Here is a 19,977-nt window from a genome sequence, read left to right on the forward strand (position 1 = left end):
AAGGTGGCACGTCAGCGGAATCCCTCAAAGTGCAGGAAATACCGCGGAAGGGGGGGAAATAGCCATCCACCCGAATGCAGCCCGTAGCTACATAAAAAAAAAAAGAATCCGTGCCGGGTTTCCTCAGGAAGAAAGCTTCGCAGTTGAAAGAATTGGTCCTTGTCCGGGATTCGAACCCGGGACCAACACCTTTCCGGGGCGGAAAGGTGACTTTCCCGAGGTGGCTCACGTGTTGCGTCAACTCGGCTTAAATTAGGTTGCGCAACAACGCTCAGTCCTAATTCCTTGCTTCCTTGCTCTATGGTGGACACAGATGCGAGTTTCTTAGCTGTGTGCAGCCTCTTTACAAAATCTATGTTCTAACGCTGTTCTAACATGCACGGGTGTGACTGTGAGGCACAATCACACACGGGCGTGTAACGGCACAAGAATGTCTCGTTTAAAGATATCTTCAACAGGTTTGGGACATTGTAGAACCGACCAGCGGCGTGTGAACACATAAAGCGGCGACGAACGTGTCTGAAAAGAGTGTTACACCGTCGTACGACGCGAAAGGTGCTGGAAATTCAAACAAATGCCAACGCATTTTCTTCTCAAAGAAGCCTCTCAGCCATAACACACATGACGAGGCAGTTACTTTGTCCACGCAGGCGGAGATATTTTCAGCATTTCACCTTCACACAAACAAACAAACAAACAAACAAACAGACCAATTCATAACATATCAGTAGGCTAGGCAATAGACAGTTTCGCTGTTTACAGGCACAGGACCTGGACGACTCCCGGTTTCGGCCACTCGCATAGTCGGCTAAATTTAGCGGGAAAAATTTACAACCGCGAGCAGCAGGGGTGCCCAAACTTTTTCAACGTTTTCCCCTTATACATAATCGCAATCATAACCACAGTTTTAAAAGACATTAGCGATGTAAGCTATACGAAAATTTGTTAATCTTGAGGCAATGTGCGACTTTCTTTCATCTGAAAACGTAAAAGAAGATTTTCACAACATCGAAACAACTTAAAAACACGCTTCGTGCTCCGGGGCATGTAGACTGATGAGGCACGTGACCGGATGTTTCTTCGGGCAGCAGGATCACTGCTGTTATTGCGCGCGGGTGAAGCGTCTATGGCCGCGTTCACACGAGTGCGACGGTAGCGTTTCGCATTTCCTAGCGCATCGCCGTAATACTATGCGTCGACGACAGGTGGCGCATCGCCCTTGCTAAACGAGTGGGGGCTTTGAGTGGGGGCGTTGAGTGGGGGCTTGAGAGCAGAGCGCACTCCGGCAACCGTCTCATTTTTTCTCTCTCCTTCGACGCGATACGCTAGCGTTTACACATGCACCGCGTGAATAGACTTACTCGTCTCAATTTACCTACACATTTGGCACGTACGCTAGCGCGATTATTCTTACTAGCGCATTCGCGCCGCGTATACATGAGCTCGACGCGATAGAAATGCGATGCGATTCGCCACATCGTGTCGCAATTCGTCACGTATAAACGCGGCATACCGGAAACCGACTGCAGAAGAAGCGATTATGCCGCGCTGTGATAATCTGCCTTCTGCTCTCCGGGAAGAGATGTGAGTCGCCGAAAAATCGCGACAAAGCGCACAGAAGAAAGAAGCGAGGGTGTTTCAGGAGCGCCGCGGTTCTCGCCACTCACGTATGAGATCATGGGCAGGTTGAGCGAGGCCGCGACGGCCGCCTCGACGTAGCACGAGTCCTCCGGCCCGAAGAAGGCGACCGCGCCGCCCTTCCAGCAGTCGAGCACCGCCCGGGTGCCCCGCAGCATCTCGCCCCGGGTGTCGCGGTACATCATCTCCATCCGGTAGCCCGGGATCGAGCGGTTCCGGTTGACCAGCTCCACGGCGTACTTCATGGCGCCCGACACCACCAGGCCCTGGCGGCGCAGGTTGTCCGTGCCGGCCACGTTGCTCAGGTAGGCGACGAGCAGCGGCTTGCGCTCGGCCGCCGTCGTCGTCGACGTGCTGGCCTCCGCCGCCGCGGGCGTCACCGGGCTCGACGGAGCCGCCGGTACGGCCTGGAGACCCAGGGAAGGACAAAGACGGCTACAGCGTCCGGGGGTTGGGGACTTTCGTCGTCGGTGGAAGGCTTCGGTCGGCACACTAACAAACACGGTGGAACACGCCGGACGATCGCCCCCTTTATTGGGGCTAATATTCTGTAATCCTTATACCCTTGTATACGTCCAGAACACCCTACGCAGCCATGTAAGAATTCCCTACATTCCTATAAGACACTTTACCACTCTAAGAGGACTCCATATATTTATATAAGAGGACCCCAGTAAGAAGTCCCTTTACTCCCCATAAGAAGACACTATACCCCTGTAAGAATTCACTATAGTACTATAATAAAGACGACCCCCGTAAGAAGTCTCTATATTCCTATAAGTATTTAAGGAAACACTATACCACTGTAAGAAGGCCTTATGCTAGTGTAACAGAAACCAACACAGCTGTAAGAACACCATATGTCCCTCTAAAATGTCCCTATGCCCCAGTAACAGGAGCCTGTACATCTGTAAGAATACCCTATGCCCATGTAAGCCCAGAAATGAGCATTTCTGAATCACTTCCAAGAGAACAGTTATAGTGTCGAAATGCGGACTTGTTGGAAAGATATCGTGGAACACCAGTGTTCCGTAAACGAGACGAGAACATGGGATGAAGTGTGCGTGTTCGTGTGCTCTACTCGTGTCCTCGCCTAGTTTGCGCTGCATTGTTGCATTGCAAGATTAGGACGATATACTCAGCTGCTCGACAGTTGACGCGCCGCGCCTTGTCTAACGCAAATGAATAATTTGAACTCTTGCCTTCTTTTCATTTCCTCCCCCTTCCCCCTCCCTGTGCGTAGGGTAGCAAACAGAAAGTCTAGTTAACGCTCGTCCTCTCTCTCTCTCTCTCTCTCTCTCTCTCTCGTTTTGACGTGTGGGCAGTGCATTTACATGGAGCTTTAGGTGTCAAAAATCACGATTTCATGACGCTCTATTAATTTCGGCCGCCTTGCGTATTTTTTTTTTTCAGTGGACCTAAATCTAATGCACATCGTTCGAACTCGGAGCTTGGCGCACTGTGCACAATCCCAACGGCAAATGCACTGAAGTCTCGTGATGCATCCCGCACTTTCGTTCACGAACAACCTAGATCTAAGTACACGGGCGTTATTGCATTTTACCCGCCGTCAAAATCTCGCTGACGTAAAGATTATATTCTCAAGGCTTTTACGAGCCAAATTAAAGATCCGATTATGAGGAACGCCCGTAGGGGGGGGGGGGGGGGACTGCGAAATAATTTCGAGCAACCTGGGACTTCTTTAAAGTGCACGTAAATCTAAAAGTACGCGAGCGTTTTTGCATTGCGCCGCCCACCTAAACGCGGTTGCACCGCGGCCTGGCTCGAGCCCGCGACGACCTCGAGCTCAGCCCGTCCACACGGTGGTCGCGTATCATATCTACTTAGTGCTTTTTTTTTTTTATAACCTTCGAACCCTTACTATAGCCTGCACGGCTATGGCTTCAACGGGGGGGGAAATATGCCACCTTTTCTAAGACTGTCAATAATCTCAAATCACGCCAACAGTCAGTGGGCTACCGCCACGGGTAGCCCAGTGACTGGAAATTCAAAAAAACAAAAAAAAAAAACGATACTCGGGCGCGTCGTGGGGCGTGCGTACCTGGTGCGGGGTATCACCGCTCGCCTTCGCAGCGACGACGTGCCGTTCCGTAGACCCCACCGTCCCGTCTCGGGAGGGCGACGGGGATCGGTCGACGGCCCAGGACAGATTCGTCGCCGGGTCTCCGCGGGTCCCCGGGCTACCGGACGACGCCGTTCCCGTGCCGAGGACGTCCGCGGTCGTCGTCTTCGCGGACGCGTTCATCGCCGGCGACGGCAACGGCCCGGAATTCCGGGTCGTCGACGAGTCTTCGGCGCGTACCAGCGACGCACAGGGCGCCAGCAGGACCAGCAGAGGCGGCAGCAGCAGCAGGAGGGGTACCAGGAGCCTGGGAGCCGCCGCTGGTACCCCCGCCGCCCGGTCCCATCGCAGCGGCTCCTGGCGGGGCTCCTGCGAACGCCGAAAAACACCGCACAGCTGTAGACGTCATGGCTATACCATTGTAGACCATACTATACTACTATATTATACCTCTGTAGATCTTCAACCTTGCAGTGTCAGTGATTCGATATTGAAATCACGCAATTGAGAGAGAGAGAGAGAGAGAGAGAGAGCTTTTAATGAGAGGCAGGGATTTTAGCCGGCGCACAGACATCGCTGACATGCTACTCTGCGTGGGGAAGGGGAAGGGGCTTGAAGCTTCTCAATTGGATAGATCCACTTCTTTTTTCGAGCTTCTCTTCCACAAAAGAACAGATTTCTGGATGGAATAAAGCTTTTTATTGATTGATTGATTGATTGATTGATTGATTGATTGATTGATTGATTGATTGATTGATTGATTGATTGATTGATTGATTGATTGATTGATTGATTGATTGATATGGGAAGAGAGAGAAGGAGAGAGGCGCAAAAAAAGGAATAAGTTAAAAAAGTTGGCCACTGAGTTTCCTGACTCATGGGCAACGGCGTGCTATGGTAACGTCCTTCAGTGTACGCACCGTCCTACAATGAGGCGACAGAATTCGCTGCGTAAAAGGTACATGAGGGTGACAGAGCAGAACCAAAGTTTGTCGAGTTGACCAATGTTTTCTAGGTACGTGAATGAAAAGCTCATCGCACGCCTTTGTTGTGTGAGGCGGGCTAAAGGGCCTAAGACAAAGTCAAATGGCAAAGGTTTGCATGCATGCAATGCAATGCAATGCAATGCATGCAATGTTCATAGAACGCACGCTCGTCGGCATACGCTCGACACTCGAACAGGATATGCTCCACGGTTTCAATTGAGCCACAGTTGTTGCAGTATGGTGTTGTAACTTGACCGAAGTCCGGTACCGTAAAACACCTACTGTAAACATATTCGCAGATGTATGCAAACCAGAACAACTGGTACATCAAAGACGGTGAAGACGTGTACGCAAGTTCAACACCCTCCGACGGAAGTAAAGTACTGTAGGGTTCTTAGCAAATAGAAAGAAAAATTGGACGGCGACCAGAAACATAATATTATAAAGACAATTTTGCTCACACACGGGATCCTTGTTTACAACGAATCGATCGATCATTGTGAACAAGCGTGCCGTGCATGGTATCCTGATAATGGTCTTGATAGTAGTTATGTTTGTGGTCAGCGTCAACTTTTTGCCTTGACTTATATAGTTAATCCCCACCAGAAGAGTTTTGCTTCCATCTCTTCACTTAACGAGAGGTACGTTTGCTTGTCGTTCCGATCCAACACCCGGTGCTCTGGTTACGAGGCCACTTTGGGAGTTCCCATTCGGACTGCGTTGCTGGACGGCGCACTCAGCTGTCATCGCGGCAGCTGTACAAACCCAGATGACCTCCGACGCGGAGCCGGCGTAACATGACGTGACGTGAGAAACAAACAAGTAACGAATTACTGGCTGAAATAAACCGCTCGGCGAAGCAGTTGTCTATTCGAGTGATGTGTGCCCGCAAAAGGTAACGTGTAGTTTATAATCATCGATAATTGCGTTACGGAGAGCGAAAATTTTGCGACTCCGACGGACCTGTTCTTTCTTCGTCTTTGACCGATCACTTGACTCTGAGAATGGGTGGTCGTCGTGCGTGTAAAGATGTTGGTGGTAGTCCAGCCTGACAGCTTCGATGTAAACGCACCAATCAATATTTTTGTCCGGCACAGAATCGCTGTCAGTTTGAAGGATCAGAATTCCATTTGCAGATGTTGACGACGGTGTACAACATCGCCCAAGTGATGCGTTGCGTTTAACCGTGGAAATCCGAAGCCCAACTCCACATCGGCCAATATTGGAACGAATGTATCGCCAACTGATTGGCGTTCGTCTTCGCTGGTATAGTAGGTCAAGCATTCTGACCAACATATCTAAAGACTCATAATTCTAAACTGAGTGTCGACGAGCAAAACGAAAACAAGGTGAAAGCCCGAGTCAACATTTCGACAAGTGGACTTGTCTTCTTCAAGGCGACGTATGCTTTCCTCGCCACAGTATATATAGGTGGGGTTCTTCTAAAGGGGAGAGGGTGTAATGCGGGTGGGTGCGGCAACGAGGGAAGGTGTGTTAGCGTGTCGAATTGAGAATAAAGGAATGCTGTGCACAAGACCAGGACCCCCCCCTCCCCCCCCCCCCCCCCCGGTCTGCCAACGCACGCGTGTCAGCGGCATCTGACACGCAGGCTGAAAAAAAAAAAGGAGGAAAGGAAAAAAAAGGGGGGGAGGATTCTCCAAGAAACCAAACTAACTGTTGTTGCCTATAGCTTGAAATTTAGCATAGCGAATAGATTCTAAAGCTCCCTTTGAAACGTTTATGCCTATTGGTTGCAATGTCTTGAACTTATGGATAAGGTATGATTCTCTGTATTTTCTTTCTCGTTCTGAACGGAAATTTGACTGTAAGATGTAGAGTTTAAGTTCATCAAAGTTATGACCTGGTTGGTTGAAATTCTCGGCGACGGCTTTGGGAATATCTTTAGCTGTGTCCGCGCGACGTCCGTTTAATCTGACGTTCATTGATTGTCCTGTTTCACCGATATATTGTTTCTTGCAGAAGCAACTGAGTGTCGTTCAGAAGGAACTCAGTGTCGTTTTTTAGCATCCCTTTAACAGTCTTCGCCGAAAAGACCGGTTATGGAAGACGAGATGCCTTGCTACATATAGGACGGAAAACTTCGCGTGATATAGATAGTGCTAGCCTCGTAATACTTGCAGCAAAGTTGCTGAGAAGAGCAAGACCTCAGCTGGTCATTAACACATACGGGCGATAACAATGAAACGGGCCCTTGAATGATATCACATCAGCTCTCTTAGCAGTGCCGTTGCACTGTGCAATCTTTTCTATCTTTTTTTTTTGTCTAAGTATAAACGGAACACTGTAGACCTCCTCCACTGTGCCAGCATTCTTTCACACTTCTGAAAGACTGAAGAGAAGGCCACTAGTCAGCCAACCCGAAAAAATGTTTACGCGTAAAATATGGTCGGACCCTCGACGCAGCAAACACCCACCTTGCATTACGTCACCGACCCGTTGAGATACCTGCTTAAATTATTTTTCTTTTCTTTTCGCGCGTATATGTCTGCATGGTGGGCATTGTACATTATCTTTCTTTTTTTTCTAAGCTAAGGTGTACTTTTAAATCGAGATACAAGGGCCAGGTGATGCGCGCAAAAGACATTCCGTTCTCTCCGGTACTGGCCTTTTTTTTTCTATTTGGTTTTCTACCACATGGCTGGAAGGAGACGTAGGCAGCTGGGTTGAGGGGGCATAGCAAAACCAACATCATCAGCTCGAGCTCAGTTTCAAATGAGAAAACAAGAACACCGCCATTAAAACATCACCTCAACGTGTGGCGCTCACTTTCCTGCTTACATTGACTCTCTTTATGAGGGCCTCTGGGGTATCTTAAGCAAATAAATAAATAAATATTGTCCACACACAACCACAGCCTTCAATACATTATCTCAGACCACTTCCGTTTATTGGAGGCATAAATTAAAACGTATGTAAATTTCAAGTTGACAGTTCATGCCGCACCGTCCACGCAACATCCACCATTCAAAGGTTTCCTTTTTTATATGTATATATAAACCTGCTAATGGTCACTCTTCAGAAATGACTGTTCACGTGACTAAAAACGACACAACAGAACACACCGCGTGTTTTCATATTTTCCGCCTCCACGTATCAGCAAGACCGCACAAACCTCGTGGCCCACACAGTGTAACCGATAAGCACGGCTAGCCCAGGTAAAACACGTCTCCGCTGGCAGCAACGTTTAGCACGAAAGAAACATCACGGCGACGGCGACGGCAGAAATGCTCCTGGAGTGTCCGTATAAAGTGCCATCGCAGTAAAAGACCGCCTAGAACAACGCATTCAGTCAACAACCTCTATCCAACCATCTGAGCCCACGATAACAAAGCATATATATATATATATATATATTCCTACCGGGTACGCCGATGCCTGCATCCTCTAGAGGGCGCCACTTCGCAGAGGCGGCGACCGAGACGGCGACGCCGGTTTGCCTGTAGCTGACGTCAGGCGTGTTCAACATATTCGGTGCGCATGCGCCGCTTCAGTGACTTTTTTTTTTCTGTCCACACAGGCAACTCTTCCAAAGTACATATATATATATATATATATATATATATATATATATATATATATATATATATATATCTAACAGCACAGACTTTAAAAAATGGCTTCCTTTACATTGTCGTCGTTCATAAGTTACACTCTGCGCAAATGCCCTGTCGCGTCGTCGTCTTTGTCGACTCTCTCCAAGACCAGGAAGAGACGATACCGACCGCACTGTGGCTTCTCGCCGCTTATCGGTCCCCCTTCTTCAATCTCGGCACACCTCCCTCCCCCTAATACGTCCCCTCACTCTCCCCCTAAACGCCCTCTGCTCCCATTAGCCACCGCCTTCGCAATGATGAGAGAACCGCACTCGCAATACCAAGATAGAAAGGAAGCAAGAGGCCTAGCGCATGCATACGAAGAATCAATGTTCTCGCGCCCATTCGATAAGGACAGCAGCTTTGAGGGGCTGAAGGGAAGGGGAGGGGGCGAGAGTACGGAGGGAAGGGGGTTTAGAAGAGGGGGGGGGGGGCGCCGGAAACAATCGAACGCTCCCTGCAAACATCGACTGGGTCTTCGGGAGCTACGCACTTTATTTAGCACGTTCGCAGATCTTTCGCAGGTCGCCATGCGCGTGCACGCGAGGTCCGAGTCGCGCGAAATCTCGAGGTAAGCGAGAGTTCGGCGGGTTCCCCATTCGCAGGAGCGCGGACACGAGACTTCACCGAATTGCATGTCTTGCGCTGCGTTTTAAACGACCTGTCTTGACGCTCTATAAACTGCGGCAACGGTATCGGCAAGCGTATCGCCGAGGCCTAAGTGCTTTGAGACGATACATGTCTGTTTCTACGAGCCCGTTTGGGTTTCAGTAACCAGGAGGTGCAAGCGCCGTGACGTCACGATACACCGCGGCTCGCACCGTTGACGTCATCGCTGCTGCTGTCACGCGCTAGCGCAGCGGGAAGAAACTCGCACAGCAATCTTGTTTACATATTTTCGCACAGCAATCTTGTTTACATATTTCACGACTTGCGTCATCATACCTATAAAGAGAGGTGGGGGGAGAGTTAAAGCGTAAGCAGTGACGTCATCAAGAGCGCCATATTGTCTCGTACAGTAAGCACGACCTACGCTCTGTCTAGATCCGCGGATCACCATCGGCACAAAGTGGAAGCTGCGAACGGGATAAACAAAATGGCATGCGGTGAAGTCATACTCGATTGCTCCCCATTAGCCCTATGTTGCTAGGTAGCTACGTCAGCAATTTTAGCTGTGTCACGACATCACGACGGCGTCGGTGACGCCAGTTCCGACATCTCGAGAAAAACTTTGGCATCCAATATTAATGCATCTAATAAGCTGTTTCCCAGCATTCACGGTTCCGAAGCTTTTTTTTACGTCCGAGATGCGCGCGGGTAGAGCTTGTATACAACTCCGAAAAATTTGTGCTTGCACACCTTTCAAAGCCGCCGTACACGCATGCTCCGCCTAACTTAGGAAAGCATAGAGTATACACGTTGATGCCTGAACTGTGCAGATGGTGGGATACACCAGCTTCAGTCACGCTCATAGATACACGCACCTTCTCGTTTATGTCGCAGGCTCAAAGCACTTGAAAGAGAACGAGAAAGGTCACGCGCTGACGTGTATACCCTAATGCAAATGAGGCCGCTTTTCATTCCGGCAGCAATTGTCTTCGTCGCACGCTTATGACACTTCAGAAAAAAAGAAAAAAGAAGCCTCGACCGCGGCGTGAAACGCGCTGAAAGACGCGCGGTTCGATGAGGGCCCGACACGCGGGAGAGAATCGCAGCGTTCGTATTAGACAACAGCCTTAGACGGGCATTATCCCTCAAGATAAAAGTGTATAACAGCTGTGTCTTACCAATACTCAGCTACGGGGCAGAAACCTGGAGGCTTACGAAAAGGGTTCTACTTAAATTGAGGACGACGCAACGAGCTATGGCAAGAAGAATGATGAGTGTAACGTTAAGGGGATAACGGGCAAGAAGAGAGCAGAACGGGTGAATACTTACCCTTGCAAGTATTCTTCATAATATTCGATTGCATCTCAAGAGAAAGCCGACCCCTACTGAAACATTTGGTAGGCGTACATCTTGGGTAAACACAGCAACACGGACGCGAACAAAGGTCGAGGAAACCAGCCAACTAGTTCGAATGTCAGTTTTCGTATAATTAGGCATGCGTGCATTCCAATATTTCCATTTATTCGCGTTACGCTATCCATATACTTCCTACAGAATCGATGCGGATTCCATATAAATTCTGAGTATTTACGCAAGAAGTGTTCCGAAAACATGCGGCATTACTGGACTGGCATGCGCAACGTTTCGGCAGCGAACAGACGACACGCAAAACCTGGCAAGCGCGCTACTCCGCACAACCTTCTTGACGCTACCAAGATGGCGGAACACGGGCAGTAATCGTAATTGAAGAATCAACATACCGGCCAGTGACGTCATTCCTGCCACCGTTCGTTCGCCACCGCGGCCTTCCGAGCTTTCAAAAGGCGTTTCCAAAGCTTTAACCACGTTAAGACGGCACCGCGACCATATTGGTTAGGGAAAGTCAGCTCTGTGGGAAAGTCTGCTTACGCACTTTCGCTTACCGTCATAAAGTCATCGCAAAGCGACAGCTGGTTAAAGACCGTATCTCTTTTTTTAAGGGGGCGCGGGCACTGCTGCGACACACTTCTACCGAAATCAGTGCCAGTCGGTTATAAAAATCGTTCAACGCCTACGGACCAACGCACGTTCGACGATGCAGCAAGAACACTTTGACGTCGACACATAGCTGCGTCCGATCGTTTGAATTTGTTTGACTCATAAAATGCGTCGTGTGTAAATGGCTTCACTACGTAGGCGCAAAGTGCTTACATGTGGCATCGGGCACACTTGCACGTAGGGCATATATGTAGATTCATGCTAAGAGGGAGCTTTAGCCCGGGGTCAACTCTAACTTGCCTGTTCCAATAGATGAAAATAAAAACAGGAATGCTTTCTTGAGGTGGGGGGGGGGGGGGGACTACTGCGCCATCGATTTGAATGAGATGCGTTGTACTCGAATGAGACAGTTTAAATCCCAGCGACTCTGCGAAGCTGAATTTCGATATAAGGACCTGAGATGTCTTACCAAAAAAAATTCCCGCAAATTGGTCCTGAAGTGATTTACAAGGGTTTCCCGAGAATTCGCAAGTGTGAAAAGAATTAAAGCGCGAAGTTCACAAAGCCGTAATTGCGCACGAAAAGCAGATATCGCAATTTTCTAAACTGCAACTGTTATAGCACCTAAGGCGGGTATATTTGACATGTGGATTTACAGCTAATGTGATAGATTATGGAGTTTCACGTGCCAAAACCACGATCCGGTTATGAGGCAGGCCGTAGTGGGGGACTCCGGAAATTCGGACCACCTCGGGATCTTTAACGTGCGCTTAAATCTATGCATACGGGCGTTTTCGCATTCCGCCCCCTATCGAAATGCGGCCGCCGTGGCCGGGATTCGATCCCGCGACCTCGTGCTTAGCAGCCCAGCACCATACAACTAATGTGAAATTGATCCAATGTGTACGAGGGTTTTGCAAAAGTCTGACTCAAAAATAAGTGGTATATGTTTCATAGAGGTGTACACCCAGTTCAGTCCGATTTATGTGTCTTAATTAGTGCGTATCAGAAATGTTATATCCTTAGTTATTACTGAGTTGCAGAGTTGAAAACTCGGTAGTTGAGTTGCTTCTTTAATTCTCCAATTTTGAACTATTTTTGGGAAGGAACTGACGAAATATATGTAAGAAATCTGCTTCATACAGTTAGCAAATTTTAGCTGCTTACTTTAAATGCAAGGAACCTAAACAAAATGACCGCAGTGGTTGCAAAAGCAAGCGGTCTCCCATTTCCCGTGCATTTAGATAGGAGTTTCAGAGCTACCTCCTTCTTTTACGCCAGTTTTAATTTCCGCGTGGCCAACAGGAAGCCCACCAAGCACTTCCACAACGTTCGTATTATCCGAAAATTCGACTAAGCAGGGTTCGTCCTGACGGGAGTCTACTGTTTTCGATAGGACTCATTCTAAACAAGCGAAACACGCGATTTACATAAAATCATGGAGCCATTCCATTCTGTGAAGGTAGATGACCAGCGCAGATGCGTGGCACAGGATAAAGAGGTGACACAGAATTTTAAGCAAACGTACGAACACATTTAAAGTCTCGATCGCTGGTCATCGTGACGAAAGCTATGCACACACATGTGTTTTTATATGTTTAGCACGTTTAGTCGTGCTAAACATTCGTCACATACATTCGTGTTTTCATTTCGCGATCTACGGAGGCAAAGAATTTGAGACCGAAATCACCACGCCACCTCGCAGTGGGCCAGTGTCGTCAGCGCCTTCGCAGGGGAAGGATCAGTATGGGAACGTTGGCATGACGAGCGGCAACGCAGCCACCTGTGGAAAACGACGACGAACGCGCGAGCACTGGCACGAGCCACTGCTGATGATCAAAGTTTTTGCCCACACAGATTTGTTGACGGACACGAAAAATGCGCGGAACCCTAGCCATAAACAGCTTCGCTGTATTCTTTCGCTTGCAGGCGTTTTCTGGCGCTCCTTGGCTACTTTCCAGCAGTAAGTTGTATTCTCCTGGTAGGATGAGTGTAGTTTTAAGAAGCAACGACACCCACAAATGAAAAGAAAAGGAAAAGAATCCAGGAGCTCAATGCCGATGATAGGGTTAACGGGCGCTGGTCGTGCGACGTTTTTGCAGTATGTGCAACTACATCTGAATGGAAACCGCTGAAGATATCACGTAAGACAGTGAGACCTAAAGGCTCCTTGCACAGAACAGATTGAAAGTGCTCGCTAAAGGAATCTTGACGTCTATCTTGCAAACGGTTTTGCAGCCGAAAGATTTCATGCTTTTGAATCGTCGCTTTAGGCACACGCTGACGAAGTTGATCTAAACTGGAAGAACATACGCGAGAGGAGCGCCTTGACGATCGAGAGCTGCGTTTCCTGCGGCGGGCCATCAGAGTTTCTGCATGTCCGGTATTCCGGAATACCGGAATAGCGGACGCGGAATACCGGATGCTTGTAGCAACATCTTGCGACGATTTCTCGAACCAGAATGCCTTATAGACACCTTTTCGTGTTTCTTTAGTGTTCTCGTCGAAAAAGAAAACTTTTAAAAAAGGCAACGCCTTCACAATTACGCCCCTGCTGAAATTTGACAGCAGCAGCGAAGTAGAATACACTGGTAACGGCAACAATTGATAAGTGTTTGTCTGGTTGGGCTCTGCGCTAACAGGTGGTGCCCCGAATCCAGTCGATCAGAGCAAGAATACACCGGAGCAAACGTTCGCAACAAGATGAGGCATGTGCATGCTGCAGCGAAAAATCCGGAGACCACTCGGCACACGCCAATGGAATGCGAAGGGATCCCCGCAGCGAGACCCGTAAGTAGCATACACCTTCCAAGAAGCACTTGGATTAAAGTGGACGTAAGCATCAACCGGTCAGAAGCCGAAATAAGCGAGAGACGTGTAAAGCATTGGTGGGGGAAAAAAGCAGGGATGAGATTGACACGATCGGATCCGTTAAAAGCACAGATAGCGTTATGAGGTAGACAGAGAAGTTTTGAGCAAGAGAAAAAAGATTGAGATGTATACAAAAATGCTAAAGTCAGAAGCATGTATAGCATACCTGATTAATTCAAGCAGGCTAGGTGACTATTTGTCACCGCCAGGTTTCAAAGGAGACGCTTATAAATCATCATCTCCATCACGTGAATGCCTCCGATAACCCGGTGATCCGAAAACAATACCGGAATACCGGAGACGCTAAAATTCCCTTTTGTGGCACACGCCACGTAGTTTCCATACACTCGGCAAATGAATGCTGTTGCCTCCGAGATTTCGGTAAACAACATTAGCATTGTTTTTTTGAGCATGTATATAGTTTTCGTTTCTTTTTCACCCGCGCCATTAGACGTTTGACAAAAGAATCTTTCGGTCAGGAAGACACGGTTCATTTCAAACACTAAGCAACACTTTTTACCGCAATCGCTGATCTCGGAGGCGCACATGACAAAGAACAGCCTTCCTGAACTAATGCAAACATTAAATGGAGGCTGCTATCGTAAATAAACGATTATTTCTCACGTATGAAGGACGCCTATAGAGGTGCTTATCTACAAATCTGATAAACAGCCTAAGCAAAACTTTAGTACAGCACCGTGCGTGAACTCTGCCCTTTGTCCTATCTAAAATTTTAACTTATTCGTGTCGCAGTACAAGGCCGCATTTCAATACTGAACAATGCTATAGACAGCTGGCCAGAGCTGCATCCTTCTTGTATAAATGCACTTTATTTTTCATTCATTTGCTATTCAGGATAGCAGTCTTTGTCTGTCTGTGGTTCGCCATTCAGCATTTCTTATTCTGAATTTCTATTTTTATTTTATTTTTACTTGTGCTCGAATGCAAAGCAAAAAAAGGCAAGAGAGAATTTTTTTTCTTTACGATCCGAGAACATTATGCCACAGCGGTGGAAACTATGAACTGATAAAAGAAGTGGGTGCACAAGGGGATAGGCGTGCAGATAACTTGAACCAGCGCGAGCTGAAAACAGAAGTAATAGGAGTTACTTCCTCGTATGCGCCGCGATAAAGCCTTTCGTGGTACATGTTGCGAAACCGTGCAAGATAAGCCACGTCCTTTCAGTACTACAAGCAGTGGAAGTGCTCGACGTGCTCCCTGAATATCCTGCACTCTCATATCGAAAAATCGTACCCGAAGTTACAACGCGCTGTGCGCACTGTGCTGCTCTCACCCTTAAACAATCGTAATAGAAATGCTGTTGGGTTTACATTGACTTTTTCTTGACTTTACATTGCAATTTCGGTTGAGATACAATTAAATTTCAATGAAACTTGCCAACATGTAATCATTAAAATTAAAAAAAAAGAAATCCCGTGAGCTCGACAATGGGACGGGGGGGGGGGGGGGCAGGGTGTTAGCTCGCATTTCTGAAAAAGTTCGTATGGAGCACGCACATTATGTGAGGTACACGTGCAATCTATTAACGACTACTTAAATACCTTTCTTGTCCATCGTAAATTATTAGGGCAGTGGGAGTGCAGAAGTAAGTGAAAATCAGGCATGCCGCATCTGCGAGCATCGGAAGCGGCCAGATCTGTTAGCGAAATTTCAAAGCTTAGCGAAATATCCACAGGGTTTAAGAGAGTATTGCGAACAGCGCTGGACTTCAATTTTATATCAGAGCTGTGTATAATACGCTCATTAATTTTGCGTTCTTTCGAAGATTCCGTAGGTGCAACTAATCCAGTTAAGTCTAGGGTTTGACGAAAACTCGTCTGGCGAGGAAATAACATGGCTGAATAAACGTACACTCGCCAACTGAAAAAATTCAAAACACGGATTGACGTTTCGGCGCCCAATACGGGTGCCTTGTTCACAATGAGCGAATGCATGGTGGTCTTTATTATATATGCGTCGCAAGACGTAATGCGCTTGCGTACAACTCAGGGAGGGGTCCCCGTGTCCGGTTTATCGTGTTAGTAGTAGATTGTGTGCAGAATGATTCAAGGAGCAATCGGGATGATAATTTTTTCTCTCTTTCGATGATAGAAGCCGAATTCCAGTTAATACTGTGTCCAGTTTTTTCGTGGTGCTCTGCCAGGGCGCTGGAGATCCGTGTTTTGAATTTTTTCAGTTGGCGAGTGTACGTTTATTCAGCCAACTTATCCAGTTGTGATTTCTTTTTTCTATGCGTGAGCTGCAGACTTGTAGACCCGATGCTACCGGTTTATTTTATTTTTCAAAATTTTCCTCCTTCCAGCAATTGTTGCATACAGAATTGATGGCCAAATCTGCTGCATACAGTTGGTACATTTAAAGTTTTCTCTTAGATGCAGCAAATATGATCAAAGTCGGTCATGGTAGCTGGCGAGGTAAAAAGAAATTTCGATCTTTCCAATATATGTCAAATGCACGCTGTCCGTTAACTTTGTGGTCAGCATTTCGGGACAAAATACTTGAACTAGTCGAAAGTCATGTTCCATGCAGGTACCTGCGGCAACGAAAAAAACAAAAACCTTGGTTTAACGTAGAAATACGTAAACTTGTAAGGAAAGCAAGACAAACGTATAAAACATTTTCTGCCGACACCAGTCTGGCAAATCAGAAACGCTTGCAAGAGATAAATAAGCTATTGAAAGCAACAATTAAAGCTGCCAAAGATACCTTCTTTGTTAAATTAAACAAGGACTTGAGAGAAAACCCAAAATCTTTTTGGAAATATATAAAACAAAATCGAAAAGAAGACATATCGATACCATCTTTAACTGTTGACGGCAAAACCGTGACGTCGGACTATCAGAGGGCGGAATGCTTCAACAAGTACTTCCAATCTGTGTTTTCGCTATTACCTGCTGGGGAGACTTCGCTTTTGAACAACGCCAATCGAGGCGATATGATGCCAGATATTGAATTTGATGTTAGTGGCGTCGACTCTTTATTACGGCATTTAGATGACACAAAAGCAATTGGACCTGATGGAATATCGCCAGTAGTCCTTAAAGAGTGTCATGGTATCATTTCTCCGTATTTAACGATCATTTATAAGCTTTCCCTTGAAACAGGCCTCATTCCCCAAGATTGGAAAACGGCAAGCGTGACACCTGTTTTTAAATCGGGCGACAGAAAACTCACAGAAAACTATAGGCCGATTTCACTAACGTCAATATGTTGCAAAATATTCGAACACATTTTATATAGTAACATATCTGCATTCCTTGACTCAAACGCTTTTTTTACACCTTCCCAGCACGGATTCCGAAAAGGCTATTCCTGCAACACACAACTAATAGAATTCCAGCACTTGTTATCTAAAACCATTGATAACAATAGTCAGGTAGACGCCGTTTTTATTGATTTTCAAAAAGCTTTCGATATTGTGTCCCATAAGCTCCTAGATGTAAAGCTCGCTGCATTATATATAAACGAAAACGTTCAAAATTGGATACGCAACTACCTAAACGGAAGAACCCAGTCTGTTGTCTTAAACAACGTTGCATCTTCACCAATAACTGTTTCTTCGGGCGTTCCTCAGGGAAGCGTACTGGGGCCCTTGCTATTTTTAATCTACATAAATGACATTGTCGAACTAATTACATCACCCATAAAACTATTTGCTGATGACTGTGTGATTTACAGAGAAATTACCACTGAAGATGACATAGATACATTGCAAACAGATTTAGATAAGGTAGCGATCTGGTGTAAAAAATGGAACATGAACTTAAATATAAAAAAGTGCAGTAGCGTAAGTTTTTCCAAAAAATTATCCAAATTTCAGCAACGATATAACATCAATGGCACGCTTATCGACGTACAGTCGGAATATAAGTATTTAGGAGTCTATTTTACCGAATCACTCACTTGGCATAAACAGATTGACACTGTCATAGCAAAAGCTAGCAGGATGTTACATTTTATTCGCAGAAATTTTAAACAGGCAACACGCGAAGTTAAAGAAACTTTATACTTCTTACATGTTAGAACAATACTTGATTATGCTTGTGTAATATGGGATCCCTATCAAGATTACCTCATCAATAGACTGGAAAAACTACAGAACCAAGCAGCAAGGTTTGTTTGCAATAATTACAGCCCGTACTCTAGCATTTCCGAAATGAAGGCCACTTTAGGATGGGATCTACTACATATGCGTAGGCAGAAGTTAAGGCTTAAACTATTGCACCGAATATATAATAATCAGACAGGTATTAATCGCTATAACTATCTCCTGGAACCAGATTATATATCGAGTCGCTGTGATAACAACAAAAAGATCTCAGCCTATAACTGCAGAACAAACACTTTTTACTACTCTTTTTTCCCCAAAACAATTAGACAATGGAACAGTTTATCAAATCATATAGTAAATGTGTCAAATAACGAACTATTCTATTCAATGTTGTGACGGCGCTCTTGTAAAACAAATGTATGTGTTATATATCTTGGAACCTGCTTGTTTCACGTTACTTGTACGCCTTTCTCTAACAGTTATTGTAGTGATTCTGTTTGTCAGTATATCTGTCCGAAAGCTTCTCTGTATTACTGGTTGTATTTTGTTCCCCCCTACGTAATGCCTTTGTGGCGATGTAGGTACTTTGTAAATAAATAAATAAATAAATAAATAAATAAATTTGAGGTAACAAACTAATGTGGTGGAGCTTCCTTTCAGTGCGGTGCAAATATATTGTATCCGAATAAACAGAGATTGCGGTGGTAGATTGTGCTTCACTTATCTGGTGGTTAATTCATTCGATCTTTTTTTCCTTGTTCTTAAGTTATCTTTGCTCGTCTGCTTACATTCTTTTTTTCTCCTATTTATCTTTCGTTTGAGTTTATTTGCGACAGATGCGCGACAGCCATGGCCCTTCCATGACGTAGAATCCTGCTCTCGAACTATTTACCAAGCATTTGCCGACCAAGACGTAGGTTGATTAGACGGCAAAATAAGACTACTTGAGTAGTCTGGACGATCAATACCGCTGCAAAAATGACGCCAGCTATTTAACTACAACTTCTGAGGCATACTAAATTAAGGCAATAAAATCAATAGAAAAACAAAGTAAGTTAAAATTATGATTTTCGGGACATGAGTTTAAAGTGCCTGTAAAAAATTACTAATGGTATGTAATTGCGATTGAACAAATTTATTAAAAGCAACGAAATGTCAAGAGAAAGATAAAAGAAGTTATACTACGAGATTCGGAACACGAGTTTTAAGTGCCTGTAGAAATTAATCGTGGTATTTCATTGCGCAAGACAAAGTTTACTAAAAATCAGCGAAATGCCAAGAGAAAGACAAAAGAAGTTACACTAGTACATTCGCCATAAGAGTTACAACTGCCTGTAAGAATGACTCGTGGTATTTATTTGCGCTTAACAAAGTTCATCAAAAGCAACGAAATGTCAAGAGAAATATAAAAGAAGTTATGCCACGAGATACAGCACACGAGTTTTAAGTGCCTGTGGAAATGAATTGTGGTATTTCATTGCGCTAAACAAAGGTTACTAAAAAGCAGCGAAACGCCAAGAGAAAGACAAAAGAAGTTACACCAGGACACTCACCACACGAGTTTCAACTGCCCGTAACAATGGCTCGTGGTATTTAACTGCGCTTCACAAAGCTTATTACGAGCAGCGAAAAGTCAAGAGGAGCGGCAAGAGAAATTGTATTACGACTTTTTCAAAGAGAAGACTGCCTTAATTCGTTTAACGAAACTCGATAGAACCTACCCTGCGAGTGTTTCCTTCCCCGTGCTCTTTCTTTTCTTTTCGTCTTCTCAGTCAATACAAAGTGAGTGTCGTTTACAACTGTTTACAAGCCTGCCCAGTTTTCAGTAGAAAGGGCACTCAAAGGAAACAACGGGCCCACTCGCGCGCATGCAGAAAGAAATAACAAGAAGAGAAAAAAAACAGAAAGGAAATTCCAGTAAGTAAAAGAGCAGCTCCTGTGTCGGTCCTTATATTGACGGTGAGAAAGACAAACAATGCATCCCCTGCATTCCACCCTGCATCAAACTCGGCCACAAAGTTTTATTGGGCATCCTGCTGCATCTGAGGGAAAGAAAGAAAAAAAGAAGGAAAGGTGGACGCAAGCACCGAGCGGCACCAACATTCTTCGGAAAGCAGCGCTTCCTTG

General features: G+C 46.0%; 1 protein-coding gene across 1 annotated transcript in view; it reads right to left on the reverse strand.

The window, feature by feature from the left end:
* The window catches only part of LOC126529009 (receptor-type guanylate cyclase Gyc76C-like), a 316,126-nt gene that overhangs the window by 173,233 nt on the left and 122,916 nt on the right, over positions 1-19,977 (reverse strand). Inside the window, exons 2-3 of the mRNA XM_050176613.3 lie at positions 3,701-4,090; positions 1,668-2,045 (exon numbers count right to left, since the gene is read on the reverse strand). Of these exons, the coding sequence (XP_050032570.1) occupies positions 1,668-2,045; positions 3,701-3,904 (582 nt within the window). The 5' untranslated portion in view covers positions 3,905-4,090. The remainder of the gene's footprint in view (positions 1-1,667; positions 2,046-3,700; positions 4,091-19,977) is intronic.

The sequence above is a fragment of the Dermacentor andersoni genome, chromosome 8, assembly GCF_023375885.2.
Source record: "Dermacentor andersoni chromosome 8, qqDerAnde1_hic_scaffold, whole genome shotgun sequence".
In the NCBI taxonomy this organism is placed as follows: domain Eukaryota; kingdom Metazoa; phylum Arthropoda; class Arachnida; order Ixodida; family Ixodidae; genus Dermacentor; species Dermacentor andersoni.